General features: G+C 49.3%; 1 protein-coding gene across 1 annotated transcript in view; it reads left to right on the top strand.

Moving 5' to 3' along the window:
- The window catches only part of CSMD1 (CUB and Sushi multiple domains 1), a gene marked incomplete at both ends in the record, with an annotated part of 1,655,719 nt that extends 1,633,910 nt beyond the window's left edge, over window positions 1-21,809 (top strand). The window contains 11 exons of the mRNA XM_081269879.1: window positions 1,679-1,852; window positions 2,090-2,263; window positions 3,332-3,405; window positions 6,123-6,234; window positions 7,614-7,793; window positions 9,019-9,063; window positions 11,748-11,909; window positions 14,166-14,278; window positions 15,039-15,126; window positions 18,060-18,192; window positions 21,650-21,809. Coding sequence (XP_081126005.1) covers window positions 1,679-1,852; window positions 2,090-2,263; window positions 3,332-3,405; window positions 6,123-6,234; window positions 7,614-7,793; window positions 9,019-9,063; window positions 11,748-11,909; window positions 14,166-14,278; window positions 15,039-15,126; window positions 18,060-18,192; window positions 21,650-21,809 — 1,415 coding nt within the window. The remainder of the gene's footprint in view (window positions 1-1,678; window positions 1,853-2,089; window positions 2,264-3,331; window positions 3,406-6,122; window positions 6,235-7,613; window positions 7,794-9,018; window positions 9,064-11,747; window positions 11,910-14,165; window positions 14,279-15,038; window positions 15,127-18,059; window positions 18,193-21,649) is intronic.
- Between the last annotated feature and the right edge of the window lie 2,742 nt (window positions 21,810-24,551).

The raw sequence follows: 24,551 nt of genomic DNA on the forward strand, positions 1-24,551 counted from the left end.
AGTAGGCTAATGCTGGTGTTGCAGATGGGGAACTGTCATCCACAGAGAGGTGTCGTGGGTGGCCTGGGGTCATATATCGGGAATGGAGACAGGAGTGTTCCCACGGCAGTTGTCCTGCCTGGAGAGGACGTGAATATAACTGGCAGCAGAGGGGCAGGTTAGGACACAGGCAATCTCCTGGAAATGACCGGAAAGAGTAGGCCATGAGGTTTGAGGGTTGGAGGCCAGGAGGGAAGATGGCATAGTACCGAGAAGGCCAGGCTCATACCACTGCTCTCTGGGGGACAGGACAGGCTCACTCCCTTCTGGGTGACCCCAGGCAGCAGGGTGGGGGGTTGACCTGGGGGCAAGGAAGTAGGAGTGGGGGGGATCACCGCTTGGTTAGGCGGTCCCCTCCTGCACCATAGAGGAAGCGCCCTGCCCTCTGCTGGCCCAGGTGGGGTGGAAGGGGACCAGGCGTCCAGACTTGAGAGCTGCAGTGGTCCAGCACAGAGGGAGACAGGAGCAGAGCGGGGCTGTGGGAGCCAGAGCCAGGGCCTGGACGCCCTGGATATGGTCTTCAGGGACCTGGAGGATTCACAGAGACCCCAAGAACGTGGCTCCTGTCCTCCCCTGGCCCTGCATGCTCCCCAGACCACCCTGCACTTCCCCCATAGAGTCCAGGGTTCTCACCATGGTCCTTTCCCACCTGCAACTCCTAGCACTAAGTGCAGCCCGGGGTCAACGTGTGCTGGCATGCAGCCATGTGAGAGTAGTGTGTGTGTGTGTGTGGGGGGGGGGGTTACCAGTGCAACAGCCTGGCGTGGGGCTTCCTGGGTGCTCCTGCAGACCGTCTTCCTCTGGCTGACACCTGTCACATTCATAGTCAGCACCGTAGTCCACAAGGCCCTTCCAGAACAGACTCCCCACCTTTCTGTCTCTTTCCCCTTGAAGTTTTCTCTGAAGATTCACCCATCACCCTGTGTGAACCGTGTGGCTCATTCCTGATCCCAACCTGAAGCCTGTCCCATGTACCTGTCCACCAAACCCACACCTGTGGATTCTCAGGAAATACCTGTTGAATCTCTAGAGGAGGGAAGGCAGATCCATGGAGGCCCCAGGGGACAAACAAATGGACATCAGGCCCCAAGACTGTGCCTCAGCCCCAACAAGGGCTAGTCTGTAGGCCTCATTGAACCTTCACACATTCATTTTCAGGGTTCAGCAAATGGGTGAACAGGCTGCACCTTCAGGAAGTTATATGTTATCTTTAAATAAATGAAACTTACAAATGAAAGGAGAAAATCTCACCATCTCTATGTATGAAACCAAAGGTGTTATTTGTGTTCTATGACCAAGTCCTCATTTGATTTGTCCCTGGAAACCAGCCCACAAAGACACAAATGGAATTAGAAAGTGTCTTCCCCTTTGGCCTGAGCACGTAGGGAGTGCTGTTTGCTCTTGTTCCATTCTGCAGCGATCAGGCTTTGATCACACTGAACTAACGAAGAAGCACTGGAGAACAGTTGTGTGATCTTGTTACTGTCGTCCTCAGTAGTTCTCCTATTTGAAAAAGAACATAACCCTACATAGATGTCCTTTGAATCTGGGGAGAACTCAGGCCCGGCCGTGTGCACGGGCAGCCGTGGGCGCGGGCACCAAGGCGCTCGGACGTCTCACTGCTTGTTCTTGGATGCAGCGGTCCTGTGCAGCCAGCCTCCGCCGGTGCCGCACGGGAAGGTGGAGGGGACCGACTTCCACTGGGGCTCCAGCATCAGCTACAGCTGTGTAGACGGCTACCAGCTCTCCCACTCGGCCATCTTGTCCTGTGAAGGCCACGGGGTGTGGAAAGGAGAGGTCCCCCAGTGCCTACGTAAGTTCTGCAGCGACACCAGTTCTACTTCTCCCAGAGCCACAGTCACTGCACACACCATGGTGGCAACTTGAGGCCACAGTGATGTGCAGTCGTAGCCAAGTTACAACACGTAGCATCCTACACTGGGGTTGGCCTTGCCGGAGGGCAGGGGCTTTCCTCCAAGATCTAACAGACACTAGTACAGGTCTAGCTGACCCAGGGCGCCAGGTGACGTCTCCCGGTTGCTCTCCACAGCTGTGTTTTGTGGAGACCCTGGCACTCCTGCTGAGGGCCGGCTCAGTGGGAAGAGTTTCACCTACAAGTCTGAAGTCTTCTTCCAGTGCAAATCTCCGTTTCTACTTGTGGGGTCCTCGAGAAGGGTCTGCCAAGCTGACAGCACGTGGAGTGGCATACAGCCCACCTGCATCGGTAAGCAAAGCCCTAGGGCTTGGGGAGGTTTAGGCACAGGACACTGCATTCCCAAACCGGGTCATTGGTGGTTCCAGGGTGCTCCACAGAAGGTGCCGCTCAGAGTAAGTGCTGAGTGGCTGACCACCTGCAGCCCCTCCAGCCTGCACCTAGCCAGCCTCTGCATGCACACCACCGAGTGCTCCAGCCATGGCTGCACCACCCCGCAGGGAAGCCTCCTGCAAGATGGGGCCTTACTGGTCCTTGAACAGCCTCCAGCCAGGCAGACTCACCCCAGGGTTGAGTTGATTTTGATCACCCAGTTTTACTGAGCTATTTTCCTGCAAATTTATAGTAAAAAAATAATGGCTTATAATCTTGGTTATTTTCTAAGAAGTCAAATAATATCTACTTAAAAATCAAGACAGCATTAGAAAAATTTCATCGAAGCATTATTTTTCCTAATTTTGTCTATTGTCATTTGATTTAAACTACTGCTACATGGTAGATATTCCTACACCAGAAGTATTTTTTTCTTTCTTTCTCGTTATGGATTAGTTGCTATAGAAAACAAATTTTAGAAAGTTGTTTATTTTTTACTTTTATTTTACTTTTTGTGAGTAGCAAGGAACACCAGTGTTGCAGCAGGACAGCTTGTGACCACTCCTATCCTACGTGCTCGGCAAAGGTCACTGCTAGGCTACCTTACACTTCCTTTTGGACCATTAAATGGATTTCTGCTTTTGAAATTTTGAAAATTTACTGAAGAAATTTGGAAAAATGTCATGGATGACCAGCTGAGATGACCATTAAATGAACCCCTATCATAATATTAATCAACGATTATCAGTGAAGGAAATTAAACCAGAAAAGGGAAAAGAGCAACTTATTCTTTTATAGTAAGAATATACAGAGCTACTCAAAGTCTGCTAACATCAAAAATTAATATCTAAAGAGGTCTGATGGAGGAAAGTTGCAATTTACTTCAAGTTTCATGACAAACATCTCCCATATTGTCAAACAATGTTTCATCAACTTCGCAAAAATCTCTTAATATCAAAGCTGCCATGTTTTAATTGTGTGTTTCAGATCCTGCACACAATGCCTGTCCAGACCCTGGTACTCCACATTTTGGAATACAGAATAGCTCCAGAGGATATGAGGTACTTCATTTTTATTTTGCATGTTTTAGTGGAAATATAAAATTAAGTGGATTCTCAAACACATGTTTGCACTTTTATATCATATTTTGTTCATCTTATATTTTCCCAAATGAAATCCATTCATTGAGGATTTCTGCATGTATTTGAACTGTCAAATTCAGGATGGCCTGTGGGACTTGGTCACTCCTGTAACAATGGCTATGTTAATTTCTGTTTGAAAGCATGCCTAAGTTTGTATTTATTTGTCTGTTATGCTCCAAGGGAAGTTCTCAATTACTAATTAATTGCACATCAAAGACTCCACTTAATGGCTGGATAGAATGGGTAGATATTAAATTCTAGAGAGAAAAAAAACACAGAAGAAATTACATTCCAGCCCCTGGGTCCAAGCTAATTTGTGATACCTGTTCTTGCCTGAACTTTCCAAACACCACGGCAGACGAGCATCTGAACAGCACTTGTGAATGATCAGTTGGCGTTTAATAGAGAGCACATCAACACTGTGGTTAGTGTGGAAAAATGCTTAACATGCAAGACAAGCTTGAAATAAGAAGTTTTCACCATCCTAAGAACCAAGTAGCTCCAGGGCTCTCTGAGGATGTGGCCCTGGAAACCAGCGTTGGGGATCCTGTCCACGGAGATGGGCTGCTCTTCCTCAGCTGCCCCCTCCCATCTCTCAGGGACCCTAGTGTATTGCTCTTACTCGGACACACACTGCTAATTCCTGACAGCTCTCTGGCACCCCACAAAGAAGGCTCTCTCAGGTGCCAACAGGTGGAATCTAGTTGCATTTTCTGTCATTTTGAGGTACGGCCTTAAACTTTAGGCCAATGCTTTTGGGTAAATAAACATTCAATAGCTAATATCTAGGAATATTATAAAATACTGTATGCGGGCATTGTTCTCACTGACTAAAAACAAAAAATGAAATCTTGATCGCCATTGATCACGTGGCTTTCAGACCTCGTGACCTGCAGTGCACGGCACAGTGGGTGAGAGCTCATGGTGCCCGTTCATTAGCAGCGTGTAAGGCACGGTTGACTTGCACCCCCCTTATGGCCCAGAGAAGCTGCAACAACACGAGTGGAGGGCCGTACCCACAGCAAGACTCGCTGACAACTTAGGGGATAAGACACTGTCTTCAGAGCGAGTGCTGGGTCCCCGAGAGACACTTCCTCACCCCGAGAGACACTTCCTCACCCAGGGGAACACAGGCTGGTTCTCCAGCACTGGGTGCTGAAACACAACCCCCACACAGTGAGCCCTTTCAGTTCTGGAATGTTCCAGGTATACTTTGTTAATCACGCCAACTAAGGGACCAGCTTCCTTTGCTCAGCCAGACCCGTCCCACAAGTCCCCGAGCTCCCAGGTTGGTGTGTGGCATCCATCTAGGGTGGTGTGGACACCCTGCTAAAGTGCCCTGTGAGGAGGGTACTGCTCTTGCTTTCTGCCAGGGGAAGACGCTCTCCCTCGCCTTCCAGTTGGTGGGCTGCAGCGTGTTTGCCAGGAGCTCTGAGTCAGGCCACTGGGAGGCTCATCAGGGCTCAGCAGGAGATCCGTGGAGGCCCCAGAGGAGCGTGACAGGCCCACCTTTCTCACCATGAACCAGAGTTACCATCCACGAACCAGAGTTACCATCCGGAGTGTAGAGGGCTTTGGAATTTTTCTTTGTAAACTCCTACTTCACTTTTTCCATGCTAAGAGCGTCATCACCACTACTCTTCAATGTACCAACCATCTCCTCACATTTTACATACAATTGTTCCCAAACTTCCAGCGAGGGCTGCGTGGTCTCACGTGGTGAGAGACAGACACAGAGGAATTAAGGGACGGGTGTAGATTCTCAGAGCACACGTCAGGACAGGACGTGTGTCTGCGTCTTAGGACTCTTGCTTGGCCCATGAGGAGAGACTTGGGGAGTGGCCTGAGAGCGGAGCTGCTTTCCCGGGCTGCGGTTCCCACCTCCACCCTGCTTGGTCTTGTGCTTCAGGTGTAAAGGGTCACGGATGATCTCCTGTGCCCTGCACACTTACCCACAGCTCATTCTTCAGAAAAAAAAAATATAAAAGTCACCGATCCCTGAGGATCTTGGATATTCTGAAGCACCAGAAAGATGGCCAGTGGACTCCTTCAGAGCAGGAAGAAGTCGGCACCCTGGAAGAGTTAGCAAAAGTGATTTTCTAATAAATACCAATTGTTTAAAACGTGAGTGGCAGGAAAAAGGCAAAGAAACTAATAGTTATTACAGTCTAAGAAGCAAGAGCCGGGCTGGGGATGTGGCTCAAGCGGTAGCACGCTCGCCTGGCGTGCGTGCGACCCGGGTTCGATCCTCAGCACCACATACCAACAAAGATGTTGTGTCCGCCGAGAACTAAAAAATAAATATTAAAATATTCTCTCTCTCTCTCTCTCTCTCTCCCCCCTCTCTCACTCTCTCTTTAAAAAAAAAAAAAAAAAGAAGCAAGAGCCCTGAAATCAGAGAGAAAGCGTGCTCTCTTTGCCCAAACAGCCTCCTAACTTTCCGTGGTCTAAGATCTTACTCGCTGATGGTCTCTGTCCTGAAGGATGTCCGACCACAGTGGGAAGGAAGCGCATGTAGCTTCCAACAGCTCTCAGGGCAGGGCGGAAGCTGGCTGGCTGCGTCGTGTGGGCACGTGGGCTTGGCTCTGCATGCCGGGCCTGTTCTCTGCCCCTGACACCTCCTGGTCTCCCTCCAGGTCGGGAGCACGGTGTTTTTCAGGTGCAGGAAGGGGTACCACATTCAAGGCTCCACAACGCGGACCTGCCTTGCCAACCTGACGTGGAGCGGGCTGCAGACAGAGTGCATACGTAAGTGGGCCTCTGCACCACCGGGCACACCTGTCTGCCATCTGGGGAGGGCCTGCCCTGAGGGGAGCCAGGAGCAGTGTCTGTGTCTGACTGGACAGAGTTTCCTAGTCCTGAACTGCGTGAGTCTCCCGGTTAGGGACCTGGAGCAGCAGCAAGGCCAGGACCTGGGTGGTGATACCAGTTCTCAGCCCCAGACCTGTGACTCAGAAACTCTGGAGGGAGGTGGGCCGGGAGTCTGTGCTTAGCAAGGTTTCCAGTTGACAGTACCAGGCTAAAGTCAGAAGTCCTGGGACAGGGTGGCACCACACCCCTTTCTCCTCTCTTCTAAGTTGACCTCGTGTTTAGTAGGTCATGTGATATGTCAGAGAACAGTATAAATGCTTAGGCTGTGTTTTTGTTATAGACATGAAGAGTATAAGAATGGATCACTGAAATAGCTACTTGAGGACCAAATTTAGTTTTGTGATTTGATCATGAGATTTAGAGACAGTGTTTTGTGGACAAGTAGCGAATCAGCCCTTCATTTCCCCACCATTAATTTAGTGAAATGCTACATCTTATCTGGGTTTAAGCATAAAGCATCAGGAGAATGTTATGAAAAATTATTTTGCTAAAATGTAAGGTGTGATTTTCTATGTATTTATCAGAATTATCAGATGTGTGGTTAATTTTAAGTTGTCATCTCTACATCACTACTCAGATATGTGACTAGCATACGTATGTGTACGTGCATATACTCAAGTATGTGCCCATTGAACTGTGCCTCTCTAGGTAAAACGGAACTTGCAAGAATTCATTATCTTAAAAGTTTGAAAGCCTGATAAAATGTGAAATATTGGCAATACTTGAAGCAATTTCATTTACAGTTTTAACATTGTAAACTACCAAGTTTTTAAATCTGAGACATATGGGTAAACTTTATCAAAAGTAAGGCTATTTGAAATATATAATCAGCATTACGTTCCCATCTACTCTTAAATTATATTTGTAAAGAAAATGGGAATCTATATTTTAATTAAGTCTTTAAGTGCACATCAACTCTTTACCACTCACTTCATTGAACAATAAATTTGCTAGTTGCCACCTGACAAGAATCAAGGTATGTTTAGAGTATGTGTCAGCCTGTGTTAGTTTATAAGACTGGTCATGTAAGAGTTTTAACTATTATTCATCTTACCTGCATATCAGAGTGTCCCGTTTATTCCAAAGCTAGGATCTCTCCTCTGAGTCTCTACATGTAATCATGTGTATATGTCATGTGTGAAATCACCCGCCTCACAGCTGTCTCTGACGTGCTTGCTACTTACCTCTTGGGACGCGCGTGTGAGCTTCGCAGTGAGGCGGTCTCCGTGTTCCTAACGGGATGAATGCCGTTTCAGCTCACGCCTGCAGGCAGCCAGAAACCCCGGCGCACGCGGATGTGCGGGCCATCGACCTTCCTGCTTTCGGCTACACCTTGGTGTACACCTGCCACACGGGCTTCTTCCTTGCAGGTGGCTCTGAACATAGGACATGCAAGGCAGATATGAAGTGGACGGGGAAGTCACCTGTGTGTAAAAGTAAGTCATTGATCACGGCATGAAGGCACATTCCTGAGAGCAGGGAGGAGCCTCCCCTGCCCACCAACAGATGAGCAGCTCTGAGGCCCAGGAGCAGCGGCAGGAGGGGGTGTCCTCAGCCAGCCTCAGCACACTCCGTGTGCCTGAGCTGTGTGTGCCTGGATGTGCATACAGTGAGCGACTGATGTATACCTCAGGGTTACATGGACATAGAGACTTTATAATTTGCTATCTACATTTTAAGCAAAAGAGAAATGCTATGTGGCTGAAGAAAAATATTCTGAGTTAAAAGAAAAAATAATAAACAATATATTCTCAGAAAATGTGCTTCTTGAAACTGAAGATGCATAAATAAATATTACCAAGTGTCTGAGAATACATAAGTGAAACTACCTGTATTTTTGAATCCATAAGCTGTTTGGTGGTGAAGTAGACATTTATATATTCTTAACATTTGTTCTATTTTTTGAAGTTACAAAAGCAATTAGCATGAAAATGATGCTTTAATTACAGATTTGTGTGTTTACAAATGAGAGTAACACGTGGGTCAGAATTGCTGGCAGCAAACCTGTCACATTCTAACCAATGTGGTTTGTGGATCCGCCTTGAGTCTTGGACAGCAGGAAGCAATCTGTGGAGTACATCAGTCTTGGCTTCCTGGAGCACATTTACTCAGAGTCTCAGGTTAAGGATTTTAAAATACACCCCTTTGCCCTTCCCCGTCAGAACAGAAGAATATGAGCTTTTAAAAATCACCATTTGTAGTTTGACCTGTAAATATAAAAGCTACGAGACAGTAAAGTAAGACTAACTCAATAGACTGAATGGACTCTGTCTTCTTCTGTGCCAGAGGACTTGGGGCCCTGGGACACCAGAGGGTTGGAATCCTGGACACCTCAGGTAGCTGGCCCTAGTGGGAGGTGGTGTCCCCAGCAGGGTGTCAGAAGGCTGACCCAAGCCACCCTCATTTGCAAGGCTCTCTGTTGTAGCACCTGAGTGGATTTGCCCATGAGGTGGGTGTCAAGACTCCCCCTGTGGAAGGCAGCTCTCCACGACACACAGGACACTGTTCACACATGGGCCTAAGATGCATACGGATGCAACAGTCGTATTTGGTACATTTAAAAAATCTGGAGAAAGGAAAATTGCTTCAATTTGACATTTTTTTCAAACTTATTAAAAAATAAATGTTTTTGAAAATGATAATTTGTCTTTTTACTTGTAGGTAAAGGAGTGAGAGAAGTTAATGAAACAGTTACTAAAACTCCAGGTTTGTATACCAGAACAGTTATAGATTTCAATCAAATTAAGTGATTTGTTCTCTCCTTATTTTGCACAGTGAAACAATTCTTACCATTTAAATTTCTGAATCCATTACACGGGCAAAGTAGCATTCCAATGGTTGGACACCCCACACCTGCGCAGATTTCTGTTTGATTTGCTGCAGGGGTTTGTGAGTGGGACAACATTGTGTGCAAGGGCAGCCCTGGACATGCTTGCTCATGATTTGCTTCCACAGAGGCAGAGGACAGGCTGAGCCCACGCGTGGTATGATGGAGAGCCTTATAAATAGGGTTGCAGTCCTTCCTCTGTGTGAGGGAGCTAGCCCCAACCAAGCATGATGGTGTGCGCTGTCACCAGAGCAGTTCACACGGGCAACCCCGTCTTCCAAGACCTGCATGATCCATTATTTCCATATCTCTGCCTTCCAGCAGGCTCATCATTGAGCAAATGCCCCACACATGGCCTGTCACCATGCGGGGCATTTGCTCAATGCATCAGGCAGTGAATCTGAAAGGCGCAGTCCTGATCCTAAGAGAGGGCTTCTGTGTCTAACATCATTTGGCAAGGTGGCTCTGTGTTACGGATTTGGATACTATTTAAATTAAGCAAGTATCCCCAAATTAAATTCATTTAAGCCAAGTTTGTTTTTTTAAAGCATAAATAGTCTTTGTAAACATATGAGGTCAATGACTAGTATTTTCCTTACTTGGGTATTAATCCTGGTTTCTTGGACATGATGCTCTATTTTGACATCAGTGTGGAAGGAAACTGGTAATGCTGTGCTGCACAGTCAATTCTCAGGTGAGGCAGATCGCATGATAGAGGACTCTCTCCATCCTACACAATGAAGTGCATAAAATCATCTTTCCTCACTATTTCATTAAAATATCACAAATCAAGTACAAGAATCAATACTATCCAAGCAACACTTCCTTTAACAGAAGGAAATGCAGCATTTCATTGTCATGTGTTTCTTATTTTGTGTTTAACATATTTAAATATCTACATGTGCTTTTTGTAGGTGCACACATTATTTTCAGGGTAACTTTTCTTCTCTCTGAGGAGGTGCTAACTAGATACGGTTCTTTATCATGGTGGTCCACACTAGCATGGCTCTGCTATTGGCTGGTGCACTGGCACACTACCCGCAGGAACTCAAGTGGCAAGGACCCAAGGAGAATGCTACCCCATGACTGGTGGTCATGTCTGAATACAGAGAGGTGGCTCTGAAGCCCCGGTGCTACCTTAACCTACCCAGTCGGGGATGCCCACTACTGTGAGACACCCTCAGGGCTGGAGGGAAGGGGTGCACACATTAATATTCTCAGCTGAGTGTTACAGAAACCAGTCTTGAAAAGCAATCTGGGCTATTCTAGAGGCTGTTGATTTTAATAAATTAAACATTTGGGGGTTGCCAGTTAAAATCAGGGCCTCTCAGCCACTGTTTAATGTCAGTGATCTCTAAGTGTCTCAGACACTTGTGCTGAGACGTCATTTAACTATTATTTGATTGTCTCTATTGTAAGCTGGGTTTATGCAGAGCCAAGGGATCCTCACTCTGCTCTCGGGCTTCTCCTACTAGGGTCTTTGCAGGCTTAGCTTGTCCAGGGACACAGGAGAGTGACCCATGGGTTGCAACAAGAAGCGGGAACACCTTGTGACTTCACGATTTCCACTTTATTAGATTTACTGAGAATATTTTTAGAGAGAAGCGAATCATTCTTTCTATCTAGCAACGAATGTGCTTTGACCAGTTCTACTTGCAGGGGACTTGTTTAATTGAATGTTTTTAGCACATCATGAGGAGCTGTACCTCATAAGGGAGAGAACCTTCGTGAAATCCTGATGTGGATTGTAATACGTTGATGTTGAGGTCGACACTAGGAAGAAGGCAGGGTTTTATACATAATTGCTACCTGAGATGTGGAAGATAAATGTAACACTTTTTATAAATTGTGAAAATAAAGTGTATCAGGAACCTCTGCATGCATTCCTGACCCAGATTCATCTGTTTAAAAGACTCCATGCCTTTTATTTCTGAATTTAGTAGACATACACAAAAGAGGCAGCTGAGGCAACCACTTCTCCCTTTCTGACTAATGTGGGGATGTTTTGCAGAAGGAGACTCGGGTAGAGCAGAAGAGCATGGGGGAGAGCAGTCAGCTCCACTTGCAAAACAAAGCCCTGAGTGAAGAAAGGCCCCTGTCTTCACAAGCTGGTGCCCTCCACCTGCTCGGAAGCATGAGCTTGTTGAGGGCAGGCGCACCTCACAGATGGCATGAGTCAGTCCCTCCAAGTGTGTGTCTTCCGAAGAGCAGATTGGGTGCTAGTGAGGTGTCAGCAGGAGTCCAGGGGGCAGTGAACACTTTCCTACTGAGCACAGGAAAACGACACTAGCCTTGGTAGAACCACCTCCCACGCCCACGCCGTGGAGGGCCGCCTCGCAGGCTCCCGGGCTCCCCTCCCTCCGCAGAGCAGAGCTGTCGCCTGCACAGAGCAAGGGCTGTCTCTTCTGACCGCCACGCACACTGTGTGAGCACAGTGCACCAGGCGACCTCCTTGCTGTTGACTTCATCTCTCACTGAGCAGGGTTAGGCCATCTGAGCTTGAAATGTCCAGACGTCACGTCACCTCTGTGTGTGCTGACGTCATCTATTCCCTTCCCTGCAGTTCCTTCGGACGTGTTTTTCGTCAGTTCGGTGTGGAAGGGATATTATGAATATTTAGGAAAAAGACAGCCTGCCACTCTAACCGTTGACTGGTTCAATGCAACCAGCAGCAAGGTGAACGCGACCTTCACGGCAGCCTCACAGGTGCAGCTGGAATTGACAGGTAGGCGCTGAGGGGCTTGGTCAGGCACCGGGGAGCAGCAGTGGGGCCCTGCCTGTCCCGGGGCTCCTGGGTGGGAAGTGCTTGCTCTTGCTGTGGGGGCTTTGCAAGCACTGGTCTCAGCGGCCCTCCACAGCGATGGCCGGTTGACACAGCTTGCCATGGTCAGTAGTGCAGAGCTCCCACAGTGGAGTGCAGAGGGTCAGCAACGTGCACAGCACTGCTCCAGGGCCTGACGGTCACATCCAACACTCGGCGCTGAATTCCACTCTCTTCAGGTCCTCTAACTCACGTCCTCCTCCCCAGTTTTGTCACCACACGTGAATAAAATTGTCATTTTGTCAATGTTAGTAGGAAAACAAGCTCTGATTTCTATGCCGTACATACGTGCTTCTTAATTTTAAGCATGTCTTACCTACTGTCTTTTTCATTCTCACATAAATACCATGGTGCAAGTTCCCTTATGTGATATTATATATGACACACATACATGTGTGTATGTATATATATATAAAATATATGTGCGTGTGTATATATATTTACTGACTTGAGAGAGAGAGAGAGAGAGAGAGAGAGAGAGAGAGAGTTGGTTTCAGGAACGTTAAGTAGCTCGCCTAAGGTGATATGTTAAGTAGTCATCAGAGGCGTAGCTGAACTGACAGTCAGAATCTGAGCCCTGGTAGGAACAGATATGCTCAGTCTCCTTCATGCTTAAATGTAGTGATTTTAACCCCCTTTCTTGTAACTATACACCATTTGCCATAAACTGACTCCCAAAGGCTTGAGAGTGTCCCTGAATTACCCACAAGAGGCAGCCCTGATTCTGAACGCCAAGCTGTCTCAAAATGCCACACCTCCCCCCCCACAGTAGGTGACATCCTTGGGGTCAGGTTCCCCACCCCTCACATCTCACTTTTCTGTCCTTGGATAGGAAAACATGTAAAATAGCCCATACACTCTGCACTAGGAAAAAGAAACTGTTCCCCACCTCAGATGTCCACAGGGTGTGCTCCTGGGCTCGTGGGCTGGTGGCCCCTGGGCTGGTGGGCTGGTGGCCCCTGGGCTGGTGGGCTAATGGCCCCTGGGCTGGTGGGCTAATGGCCCATGGCCCAGGACCCCACACTCCCTTATGCTTTGCCCATGTGAATGAACACATGACTCAGAGCAGGCACTGAGCATCTAGTGGTGTCGGAATAAACTAAGGAGCTTTTAAATATTTACACTCCTCAGCTCCAGCCACATAGTTTAGATCTTTCTCCTTACAGAACCAGAGATTTGAACTTTCCCCCAAAGAACGTGCCCCCAGGGGACTCAGTGCCCCCAGACTCTGGATCAGTGTTGGGGGGCCTGTGGTCGCCCCGGGGGAGTGAGTCCCAGGACACAGACTCCACACAGCCTGGCTTGAAGAATGGGTGGGGCAGGAAGGGCAGCGGACACTGTGGTACCCACTGGGACAGCGGTTGGTTTTGCTGCTGCTGTTTAACCCTCGTCCACTCTCAGGAGGTGGTTGTACCTCTCCTGTGGCGGGAAAAGCCGCCCTCAGAGGGCTGGGGTTGGACACCGGCTCCCTCCTGGTGTCTGCCAGTGGCGCTCTCCTGGCACTTTCCGGATGGCTCCTCTGGGCCGAGTTAGTGGGAGCCCCTGCAGCTTCTCTTGGGAACTCCGCTCCCTTGCCTACAGGTGGCGGCAGCCCCTTTATGCAGCGCCTGTTTCTGTGCTGGGTTTTCTCCTGCTGTGGTGGGAACTCGCTGCAGGCGCAGCCCACCCCCTCGGCAACACGCCAGTCGTTGCCCTCCACCCGGTGTAGCCCGCAGGTGTAATGTCCGTCCCCCGTGCCCCTCTCTGTGGCTGGACCGGTGTCCTTGCTGGCCTCCTGTGCTCCTCCTGCAACAATGGCCCACGGCATCCCTACAAATAGCTGCATTTGTGTTACGGTTTTGTCTGTTTTTTCTACATATTCCTGCCCTCAAAAGTCAATAAAATATGGATAAAAAATTCTGGATCTTTTAGAAGAATCAAATACACACTCCTGTCCTTCCTGGCCTGGTTCAGTGAGGTGAACCAGGTCCACCAAGGACTCTCACGAGCTGTCAGCGTTTTGGGGTAGGGAGCACTGAGACTCACAACTAAACCAGGACTTCTGTTGGGTTTCTGTGAGCTGGGGCCTCGCCTGCTCTTGCTGTGGTCAAGTCCATGCCTACAGTGGCTGCCGGTTGCCCTGAGGATCCTCAGGTGGGACTGACGCCCGTCTTTTCACAGGTGTTTATAAGAAGGAGGAGACCCACCTGCTCCTGAAAGCTTTCCACATTAAAGGCCCCGGAGACATTTTTGTGAGCAAGTTTGAAAACGACAACTGGGGTCTCGATGGCTACGTAAGTGCCACCTGAGGCCTCCTCGCACCCCATGCTCTGGGCAGGGTGGGGGCACCCACCTGAGCAGAGAAGTCACTCTGTCCCTGGAGACCTGGTGTCCCTTGGCAGAAGGGCCACTTTACCCCTCATTTTATAGTGGTGGAGACCAAACTCCAAAATGAGAATCACTGGCCAAGAGTAAAGCAGCCGTTCTGCCAAGGACAGAGCAGGGCCTGACCACGGCTCTCCCCGGAGAGCACCGCAGCCACCCATTGTAAGGCCACCGTGTGGCTACTCTGGGAGTCCTGAGCTGGCATTCCTTGTGAACGGAGAGCTGGGGAGGTTTCCTTAGCACCTTCTTTGCGAGTCATCTTGCTGTGTCCTGGTCACTGTGTGACAAGGGCACACAGACTCGTGAGGCACGCAGGCCAATTGCTGTGACCACGTGAGCTTCCCATGCGGGAGCTGTGACCACGTGAGTCTCCCATGCGGGAGGGAGCTGTGACCACGTGAGCTTCCCATGCGGGAGCTGCGATTATTCATCCGTAGCTCCATCTCCCTGTCACAAGGCAGTTACCACACTGTCCCCTCAGGGGTCAGATTGAGAGGGTCAGCATGAATCCCAGTTAGTGGAAGTCCAGCCTGTATGAGTTTCAGTTTCTAACTGTAAATATGTCATAAATGTGAGATGTGACAGCGACTCTGGACAGCAGTGACACTGAGGTCACCAGGACCCGCTGGCCTCCTTTTCACATGTCTCCTCCCTGTCCCCACTTACCAGGTGTCCTCAGGACTTGAACGGGGAGGATTCACTTTCCAAGGTGACGTACACGGGAAGGACTTCGGGAAGTTCAAGCTGGAGCGACAAGGTAAGCTGCGCGAGGCCCCCTTCACCCCCCAGGAGCGCAAAGGACATGACTCCCAAAGAAACCCCAGCAACACTCAGGAGGGCCTGGCACATTCACAAACAAGACAGAAACAAAGCTGGGGGTGATACACCAGGTACATCACATGTGGGATTAGCATCCTTCTGCATCAAGAAGGTTTAGAATCAAGGGCACAAACAAAGGTGGAACTCAAGTTAAAAATGAGCAACTCTACTACCCTAAGAAAACTAAGGGATGTTAAAAGTAAAAAAAGTCTGTAAATCTACAAAGTATCAATGGTCACGTTCAGCCGCCAGAATGTGCAGCTTAAAGCGCGGTGTTGGCTGATCCCAGGACACTCAGGCGTGCGGTTCTGGGGATGGAGAGTGGACACGCAGGACTGACAGTCCGCTCCTCCAACAACCTCTCTCCAAAATTTTGGCCTGCGAGTACGAACCCCGTTCTTCCCACGCAGGTGCATCTGCAGGGGCTCCTTCAGTAGTTCAGATAGCTCATGCACGCCACCCGTGGGCCACAGGGGACAGCTTCAGCTAAGGCGTTTGGGGATGCATTGCATCAGGTAGGACACGGTGTACTCAGCACCGTGGGTCCAGTGAGTGAGGCCAGCACACGGGAGACCCGTTCACTCCTGGCAGAGCCTCCTGCCTTGTGTGTTCCTTCTCTTCTTCTGATTTTGAGCTCAGTGAGGAGATGGGAAGGTGCAAGGCAAGGGCCGCTGCAGTGAATCCTGCCTCACTGATGAGCTGGCCAGGGGACGGAGGAAGAGCTGCGGTTCTGGGAGCTGCTGTGGAGCATGGTGCAGCTGCGTGCTGAGGGGTCTGCACAGACATGCCCTTCACGGAGCCATAGGCCACGTGCACCAGTGTAGGGGAGACACAGGGTGTATGGGGTTAGCCCTGTGTTCCTGCCAGATGGTTGGAACTACGCGATGCGCGGCTGGAAGAGGCTTCGGACATGCCAGTTTATGAAGAGGAAGATTGCCGTGCAGAGGCACAGGAGGGCAAAGCTCTGTGGTGTGATCACTGATGCACTCCTTCCCCAGGACCTACCCGAGCCCAGGGAGGCAAAGGGCAGGTTGCCAGCCTGCCAGGCAGCACCCTGGACAAAGGAAAGCTAACCGTGCAATGCCCTCTTCCACCATTCCAAACGCAGGGCGCCATGGAGCAGAAAAACTTTAAATTATGATGCTACAATTAATCCTGATGCCAGGCCATCTTTCAAAGTGAAGCGTGTCGCCTGGGGTAATGGGATAGAGGAGCCCCTAGACCGACACTAACGATGGGGGGCACTTCTCTTTCACCTTCGGCCAGATCCTGAAGCGGCTTGCCCGCCCTCTCCCAGCGGTACAGGCTGTCGTCATTTTCAGGACACACCGCAGGCCCTGGAGACCCTGTGGAGGGCCAAGCTTACTCACGCAGTGAACCGACCCAGACTACCCCTGTGCTGTCACCCATTTTCTTGGCATTACTGTCTTCCCTTTTAGCCCAACTAAATAACAGCTTGAATTAACAAGTAATTTTTATCCTCATGTGGTGATCAGCTTATTGTCAGGGAGAACAATTTGCTTCACAAAATAATTTGAATCTCAAACAAGTTTCACATTCAATTAATCAGAAAAGTCTGTTTAAGTAACATTTCAGGAAAAATCATTCATTTAAGAGTGATGGCTACAAACCTATTTTGTGGAGAAAAATAACCATCTGGTTGTCTCTAGTCAGATAAACTGGAAAAAAATGTATCATCATTAAATGGATTCTGAAGTCCAGTTAATTTGAAGACAACGTTAGTGGAAAATCCTGTGTGAAATAATCAACGAAAATTAATTGCCCTATTAAAATCAAATGACTCCCACATACAGAGAAGGAGGGAAGATGTGTGATCATCATGGGTCTGATAACTCACCTCCATCCAGACAGCAAAGGACTCCCGTTCCACAAGCAGAGGAAGACACCTAACCACCTGCATGGCAGAGGCTTGAGTGGACTGTTCTCTGAACATTTGCCAATGACCAACAAATGCCCGATAAACCCACACGTGGCCCATGACAGCCAGAACCACCAGGGGACTTCAATGGCCCCCCGGGCTCCACCCACTCCAATCACAGGAACAAGTGGTGACTATTCCACCCACCCAAGTCCGACGTCCAGGGTGAAGGCTCCCCTTGGCTTGACTCTGTCCCGTGCCCATCCCGTGGGTGCTCAGGTTTAGAGAGAAAAGCTACCTGTCATTTCCCTTTGCATTAAGCAACTTCAGGCAATGAGGCCAAATACATTTAAAAACCATATTTTATAAAGAAACTCTTCAAGAACCAGCAGCTGTCTTTGGCAATTGACAGGGAACCGGTGTTTGCTGGTCTGTTTTCCCCTGGCCTGTCTCAAAGCTGTGCAAGCACTGGCTCTGCAGACCAGGGCGAGGGGTGGAGCCTGCACAGCCTCTGAGCTGCCAGCCGCAGCCTTCCCTCCTTCTGGGCACAGCGCATGGCTCAGCACTTCTCTTGGCCCCATGCAAACTTGCACTGTGACGTCCAGCTGCAGCTTCCTTCAGTCCAAGACTTTGGAGAATCTCAGAAAGCAGCACCTCCCTCTACATAGACAACAGGTGTTTGTTAGGTATTCCTATGTGCATAAAACTATCACTCAAACAAAGGTGCCTAGTGCCCTTCATCTCCCTCAAGTCTGCATCGGGAGGCTCCTTCACAGCCCCCTCAGCTGTAGGTAAGGAATTGCCAGGCAGCTTTTGTATGTTGGTCATTAAAATGGACATTGAATCTCCAGAAAGAGTGTCAGTTAGATTCCAGCGGAAAGGAAATCCCTGCTTCTCACAGAGTTTGTGATCACTGATGAAATTTATCATGCACATCGCTTTGCTTAAGTCTGGTATGGTAACTGCACATTTTAACCCCTCTTGTCTTCCAGATCCCCTGGGCTCTGGTGAAGACCCCTCGAACCAGTACCACGGCACCAGCAGCGGCTCCGTGGCAGCCGCCATCCTGGTTCCTTTCTTCGCTCTCATTTTATCAGGGTTTGCATTTTACCTCTACAAACACAGGTACTGGAGCAGCGTGGTCTATTCACAAATGTGGAGTGTGAAGTGTTGGTGTGAGCCACGGCGTGCACTTGGATTTCACGCATGTGTGTTCTGCATTGCTATGCTAGGAGTGCTGTGTGCCAAGGATTTGTGTTGCTGGTTTCTCTTCCTTTGCTTGTTAGCTGTCCTACTGTGTCAGCAGGTCACATCTGAGTAATTGGCTTTAAGAGAATAGGCTGAGAGGGGGCCTATATTCCTTGACTTGGCCTTCAGCCTTCCAACAGAAAGGGAAATAATGTGCCCCGTGACCACATTCCACCCCACGCATCTGTAACTCATGAATTGTTGAGCAATCTATTCCTTTAGCAGGCAAAAGTTGAGATCTTAACACACACTGAACAATATCATACTCACCATCCCTCTAGAATGTTCTGGGTATTTATTCATTTTTAAATACTGGTTAATTGAAAAGTGTCAGAACTTGGAGTAAAATAATTTTATTGAATGGAATCCTTTCATTGGAGTCAATGTGGATGCATTTCGAAGGAAGGAAGGAAGGAAGGAAGGAAGGAAGGAAGGAAGGAAGGAAGGAAGGAAGGAAGGAGCAGAGTGATTATAAAGTCCCTGCTGTCCATGGGAATAATATGATACTCTGAGGAATCTGGTTTATGCAAAATCATTCTAATCTACTGAATGAAAAGTATCATTCCCTGAAACTAACAACAAAATGTAGCAATCCTCTGGAACAAGGTTAAAGTATGTTAGTTATGCCAAATATCAATTTATAAGACACACATATTTTCACTTAATTCTGGTTAAAACAAAATAAACTTAGTCCAAGGAAGGTACATTTTAGTAACTTGTAGGGCAAATTTTTAAATATGTGTTTTCCTATAATTTAAAAAATCTATACAAAATAGTAAGAAGGTTGCTTCACAGTTGCATTGCACAAACAGTTTGCAGGTATACTAGCAGCACCTCTGGTTGGTAAAGTCTGTATTTTAAAAACACAGCCCAGTAAAAGAAATCTCAAGTGGTATTTACAAAATTATAGATTGGTGGGCTGGAGTGTAGCTTGGTGACTTTGCATGCACAAGGTCTTGGGTTAAATGCCCAGCACATACACAAAAATGATTGGCACAACTTTAATTATTATTATTTTTTTTTATTTTGAAGAAAAAATATCCTGAGCTGGTGTGGTGTCACATTTGTGTAATTCCAGAGACTTGGGAGGATGTGGCAGGAGGATTGCAAATTTGAGGCCAGCCTCAGGAACTTAACCAGATCCTGTCTCAAATAATTTTTAAAAGGTCTGAGGATGTAGTTCAGTGGTAAAGACCCCCTGGGTTCAATCTCCAGAACCTCCCTTTAAAAAAGCAAGGAAAAAAACATCCTGTGCACCCCGGTCTGGTGAGCCTTCCACTTGGGATTCTGCTCCTCAGCTGGTGTAAGAGTCAGTCAGTGCATACACTCGGGCCACAGCCGCATCCCACTCAATGCAGGGGTAGGAAGAGTTTAAATTGATGTATCTTCTTTCACAAGTTCCACTAGGCACTGTCACATCCCTGGGGACACAGACAGCACTGATAATTCACACACTTGCCTTTGCTGGTGTGGCATCCACGCCACCCCAGGGAGAGGGTCAGCTCCATTAGAGCAGAGTCCCCGACCTTCCTGCCACCCAGTGGCGAGAGTCCTCTGTACCCTCCGCCAGCCCACGAGTCCCGTTAGATGGTGCCCCACACGTCAGAGAGCAGGCTTTGTTGTGGCTCAGAGATGCAAGCCTTCCTACGGGCCTGAGCATCTCCCATCCTGTGGAAGGTCGGCCCCGCACAGTAAGCGTGGCTGTGTCAGGTAAAAGGACTTCCAGTTGCGGAGTATCCAGTGCACACCACAGCTCGTCTGTCCACCCGGACATTGCTTTGCTCGTGCTCTGTGGCTGAGTGTCTCTGTGGAGGCCACGCATGGACAGCCTCAGACTCGCCACGGTGCCTGGGTTCTCTGTGGTCTGATGCCTCCTGTGGTGGGTGGGGCCCTGGATGTCATCCTGACTGTCCCACCCACCCCAGGCTGGTTTCTGGGGCTGCTCTCCAAGGGCACCGTGGGCACTGTGGCCTACAGCTCTGTGGTCACCTTTCTGGGTTCTTAGCCCCAGCCCAGGGGCAGGGCCAAGCCCTGGGCTCCCTCCCCTGCCTTCTCGGCACTGTCCTTGGGGGTGGCCCCGTGTGTCTCCTGGGAGAACCCCGCCACGCGTCGCTGAGCCTCTGTTGCTCCCTGTGAGCTGGAAGCTGTTCCTCGGTCAGGCCCTGGTGTCACTCAGCGCCTGGAGGGCCGTCCTGGTTTCCCTCCCCAGAGCCCAGGGCGTCCCCCCAGGTCCGGCTCCGCGTCTCCCCCCAGCCAGGAGGTGGACTCCGCCAGCGCCGGGCTTCGTCTCACCGACTGCCTCGTCCGCTGCCTTTGGCTGCCTGAGCGCTTTCTAGGTTCAGTGTCTGTGACGACTCTGACTCCTGGGGCTGTTGAAATTGACATTTTGCTGACGGAAACCCATTTTCTGAGGTCACACCCTTTTTATATGTCTTTTTCCTAATGAACACATTGTAACTTGGGAGAAAATCAACCAGAAACTCACATCCAGTGTCCCCTGGCTCTTGGCTGGCTTGGCTCTGGGAGTCCTGTTGAACTGGACTTCTGTCCTCACACCCTGACACGTTGTCCTCTGCAGTTTCCCTGGAATAAGGAAAACAGATGAAGAGGCCAAACCACTCGTGTTTAGATCTCTTCAGTCTAAACACCCTCCATGCTTGTATCAAGGGTTATATGTGTGTGTGGGGGGGACTCTTTTCACCACCAAATATAAAGATATTTTAATAATAAGGGTAGTTTTGTTTCTAAAAACAGACTAATTTTTAACTCACTAAAGAAAAAGTCAAACTTTCAAAATAAATAAATTTGGTGAATTTAAAAAGTCTCCAGGGCTGGGCACCCCATAGGTGGACATCATTCTTTTCATTCTTTTCATCGTTACTGCAGAGTAACAAAGTTCATTGGCTTCCCGAGGCCTTGTGACTGCTCAGGGACAGGTGACTGACCAGACCAGACCCCACCTGCCTCTGGCTGGGAAGAGCATCCCAAGGAGCATTCCTAGGGAGCACCAATAATCATTTGATTTTGGAAATTGCTTCCATTTTTTAAGCTCTATTATAATCCCAACTATTAATGTGTGTGTGTGTGGTGCTGGGGGTTGAACCCAGGGACTTGTGCAAGCGAGGCAAATGCTCTACCAACTGAGCTGTATCTGCTGTCCCCAACCTTCAATTTTTTTTTGAAGTCAGCTCTGGTAAGTGAGCAGGTGCCCCCCCACCCCCATCTTGCACACACCACTTCCTGTGCCTGTGGGCCCCTCCCACCCCCAGCCTGGCTGATTGGCCTCTGTGACTGACATCAGCCCCTAACTGTGCACTCTCTCTCTTCCCTGCAGAACAAGACCGAAAGTTCAGTACAATGGCTATGCCGGGCACGAGAACAGCAATGGACAGGCGTCCTTTGAAAACCCCATGTACGACACAAACTTAAAGCCCACAGAAGCGAAGGCTGTGCGGTTCGACACCACTCTGAATACAGTTTGTACAGTGGTATAGCCCTCAGTGCCCCAGGACTGATCCATAGCCATACCTCTGACGGACAAGCGGTGATTCCTTTGGTGCCATAGACCACTCTCCCTTCTCTCTTGCTTTGCTGCAGCGTCCTTTCCCATTGTCCACCGGTGTACGTGCAGCGGGGATTCCACTCCAATGTGGCGGGGTCTTCTGAGGATCAAACTTCAAACACATCTCATTCCACACGTGGATTCGATGCACCTGGCTGCACCGGCTCGAACCAAGGTCTCTCAAGGGAGCCTGCCGAGTCTCGCGGACACGCCGAGCTCCATGCTTCAGTGTGGCCGGGAGGCCTTTCAATGCAACCTTCTGGCACGTGAATACATCCCTCGGGTGCGGTGACAAAATGGTAGCACCATGTCGTGTGTTGTTTGTTTTCTTTTCCACCCCCATGGACACAAATACTCTGAAAAGGAAAGGCTTCCTCCCAGGGGACAGCTCTCTGATAGATGCACACACCCACCAACGCTCCACTCTGCCTCCCCGAGGTCTGACAGTGCGACGACCCCATGGCAACCCCGAGTGTCCATCACTAGGCACATCCGCACACTTCCCAGTCAGCTTCCTACTGCAGAATTTTTGATGCACAATTTTTTGCACTAGTGTGTTAGGAATGACTAAGATTCTGATAACTATGTACACAGGGTCTACACACACTGTCCACTGTATATAAGCATCCTTTCATGTGGTGAAACTGGACACACCCCGTCAGTTGAGCAGGAGTAAGGGGGCTGGCCGCAGGGGCCAGGTCTCCCAGGGAAACGCAGTACTGGAGAGGTCTGTTTTGTCATTGCTTCCATTAGCTCCATTTATGTGCTGAACTCATCGAAGATATCCGACAAGGAAAAAGAGGCCTTTGATTTCCCGTGTCCCTCAGCACCGTTGTCCCCCAGTCCCTGTCTGTCATGCACTTCCTGGCAGAGGTTTCTGTTTGCCGTGTACAGATGTGAATAGTAATTTATTTAGGTAGCTCGTGGCTCGTGGGCCGGCTCCCGGCAGCCCGCCCCGCAGTGCTGGCTCCTCTTTCTCTGTGACGTCCCTCTCTGGTATCACACTGGAAGTCGGACACCAGAGTCGCACCTTGAACTCAGCGGGAATTGTTCAGGATCAAACACTAAGTGTCCCTTTGCAGGAAGGGAAGTGCACGCGTCTCCTCAGGACCCTCCGTCCCACTGGTTGGTTTTCCATTTGTTTTACACTTTAGGGTTCCAGACAGATCATCTCATGACTTTCAGGCTACATCCCATTGTAGGAGACCATAAACCACACGATCAATAGAACAGTCTACGCTTCCCGAGGCGGATGAGATCAAAACCATGGGTAGGAGATGTGACCAGGAGAATGTGGTGTAAGAAATTCAAAGTGAAGATCATGTTTATTTTTATTTATACTTGTTTGATAAAAGTATTTTTGAAAAGATGACGCTTATTTTATTATTTGATGTTTAGTACATGTCCCACATGTCGAGGATTTCCCCTCTGCACAGTGGCGGTGTCAGGGTGTGGCACTGGCCCCCGGCTTGCTGTGGGGGGCACATCCATGCTAGCGTTAGGACTGACGCGTCTGCCTGGCCGCTGACTGTTTCAGCGCAGGACTTCACCATGAAACACAGAAGGGACCCAGCAGGACACTGCTCATTCTCTGAAAGTCACGCATCCTGGTCTGAGCACTCAGTAGGTCTCGCACTCGGCTCCCTGGGCTCTGTTGTCAGGGGAGGGCGCACCTGCGCTGGGGCTCCCTGGCCTCCACTGGCTGCCTTGCTTCAGGCTCCATGTTTTTGGGCTCCGTCTGTCCTTCTGTGGCCAAGCTGGCTGCTTTCCCAGAGATTGCTTTGCAGATGGGGATCCTCCCGTGGTTCTTCTGGGCAGATTGGCGGAAGTCGGGAGGAGCCGTGCTCCTAACACATACTGGACTAAAGAACAGAAAATGTCCCAGTGCGAGGCCCGCTGTGTGCAGGGGAGAACAGGTCACTCTATATATACTAGGTGTATATATATATATAGTACATATCTCAGTTTGGGTCATTCAAACGAGGTGCAAAGTGCTGACTTCAGAGTCTGAATCAATGTCTCTGTCCCCACATCCCTGACTGCCTGCTGGTCAATGACGTCATGAAGTCCTGATGACAGGACGTGCATACACACAAGAAACCACATATCAGATTAGTACTATTTTCCTTTGTGTGCAAAATCAAACTGTCCTATGGTTGCCAGTTTGGAGCATGTTGTTCGACACCAACAGACAAAAATGGAGTGACTTTCAGGTAAGAATCTGCCCAGTCCCCGCTGGGGTGTGTGCGGTGCTTCCCGGGTCCCCGTGGGCGCGGGGGCACCGGGTCAGGCCGCACGTGCACAGTGAGGGCTAGAGGACTTCCTGCAGGACCGCAGGCAGGGGGGGCCGCGAGCTGCGAAGGTCATGTGCTTCAAAGCTGTTTAAAACTGCTGCTTGTCTCACACATCTTGCCTTCCTTCAGGCTAGCTGCAATAATTTTTTTCTTCTGTAAAATATTTTGTACACAACAACAAAAAAGCTCTTATAAAAAGGGGAAAAAGAAAGCTGGCATTATGATCAGGAAAACCCACGTCATCGCCACCCCACCCCGCCGTCCCTCCACACGCTGCTGTCACGAAGTAGGTGCGAAGACCTTTTTGTACAGAGATATATTTTTTATGAAGAATTTGTAAAATTATTAAATATGCTGTAATTTTTTGATTAATGTAGGTA

Source organism: Spermophilus citellus (assembly GCF_964194105.1).
Source record: "Spermophilus citellus genome assembly, chromosome: 16".
NCBI lineage: Eukaryota > Metazoa > Chordata > Mammalia > Rodentia > Sciuridae > Spermophilus > Spermophilus citellus.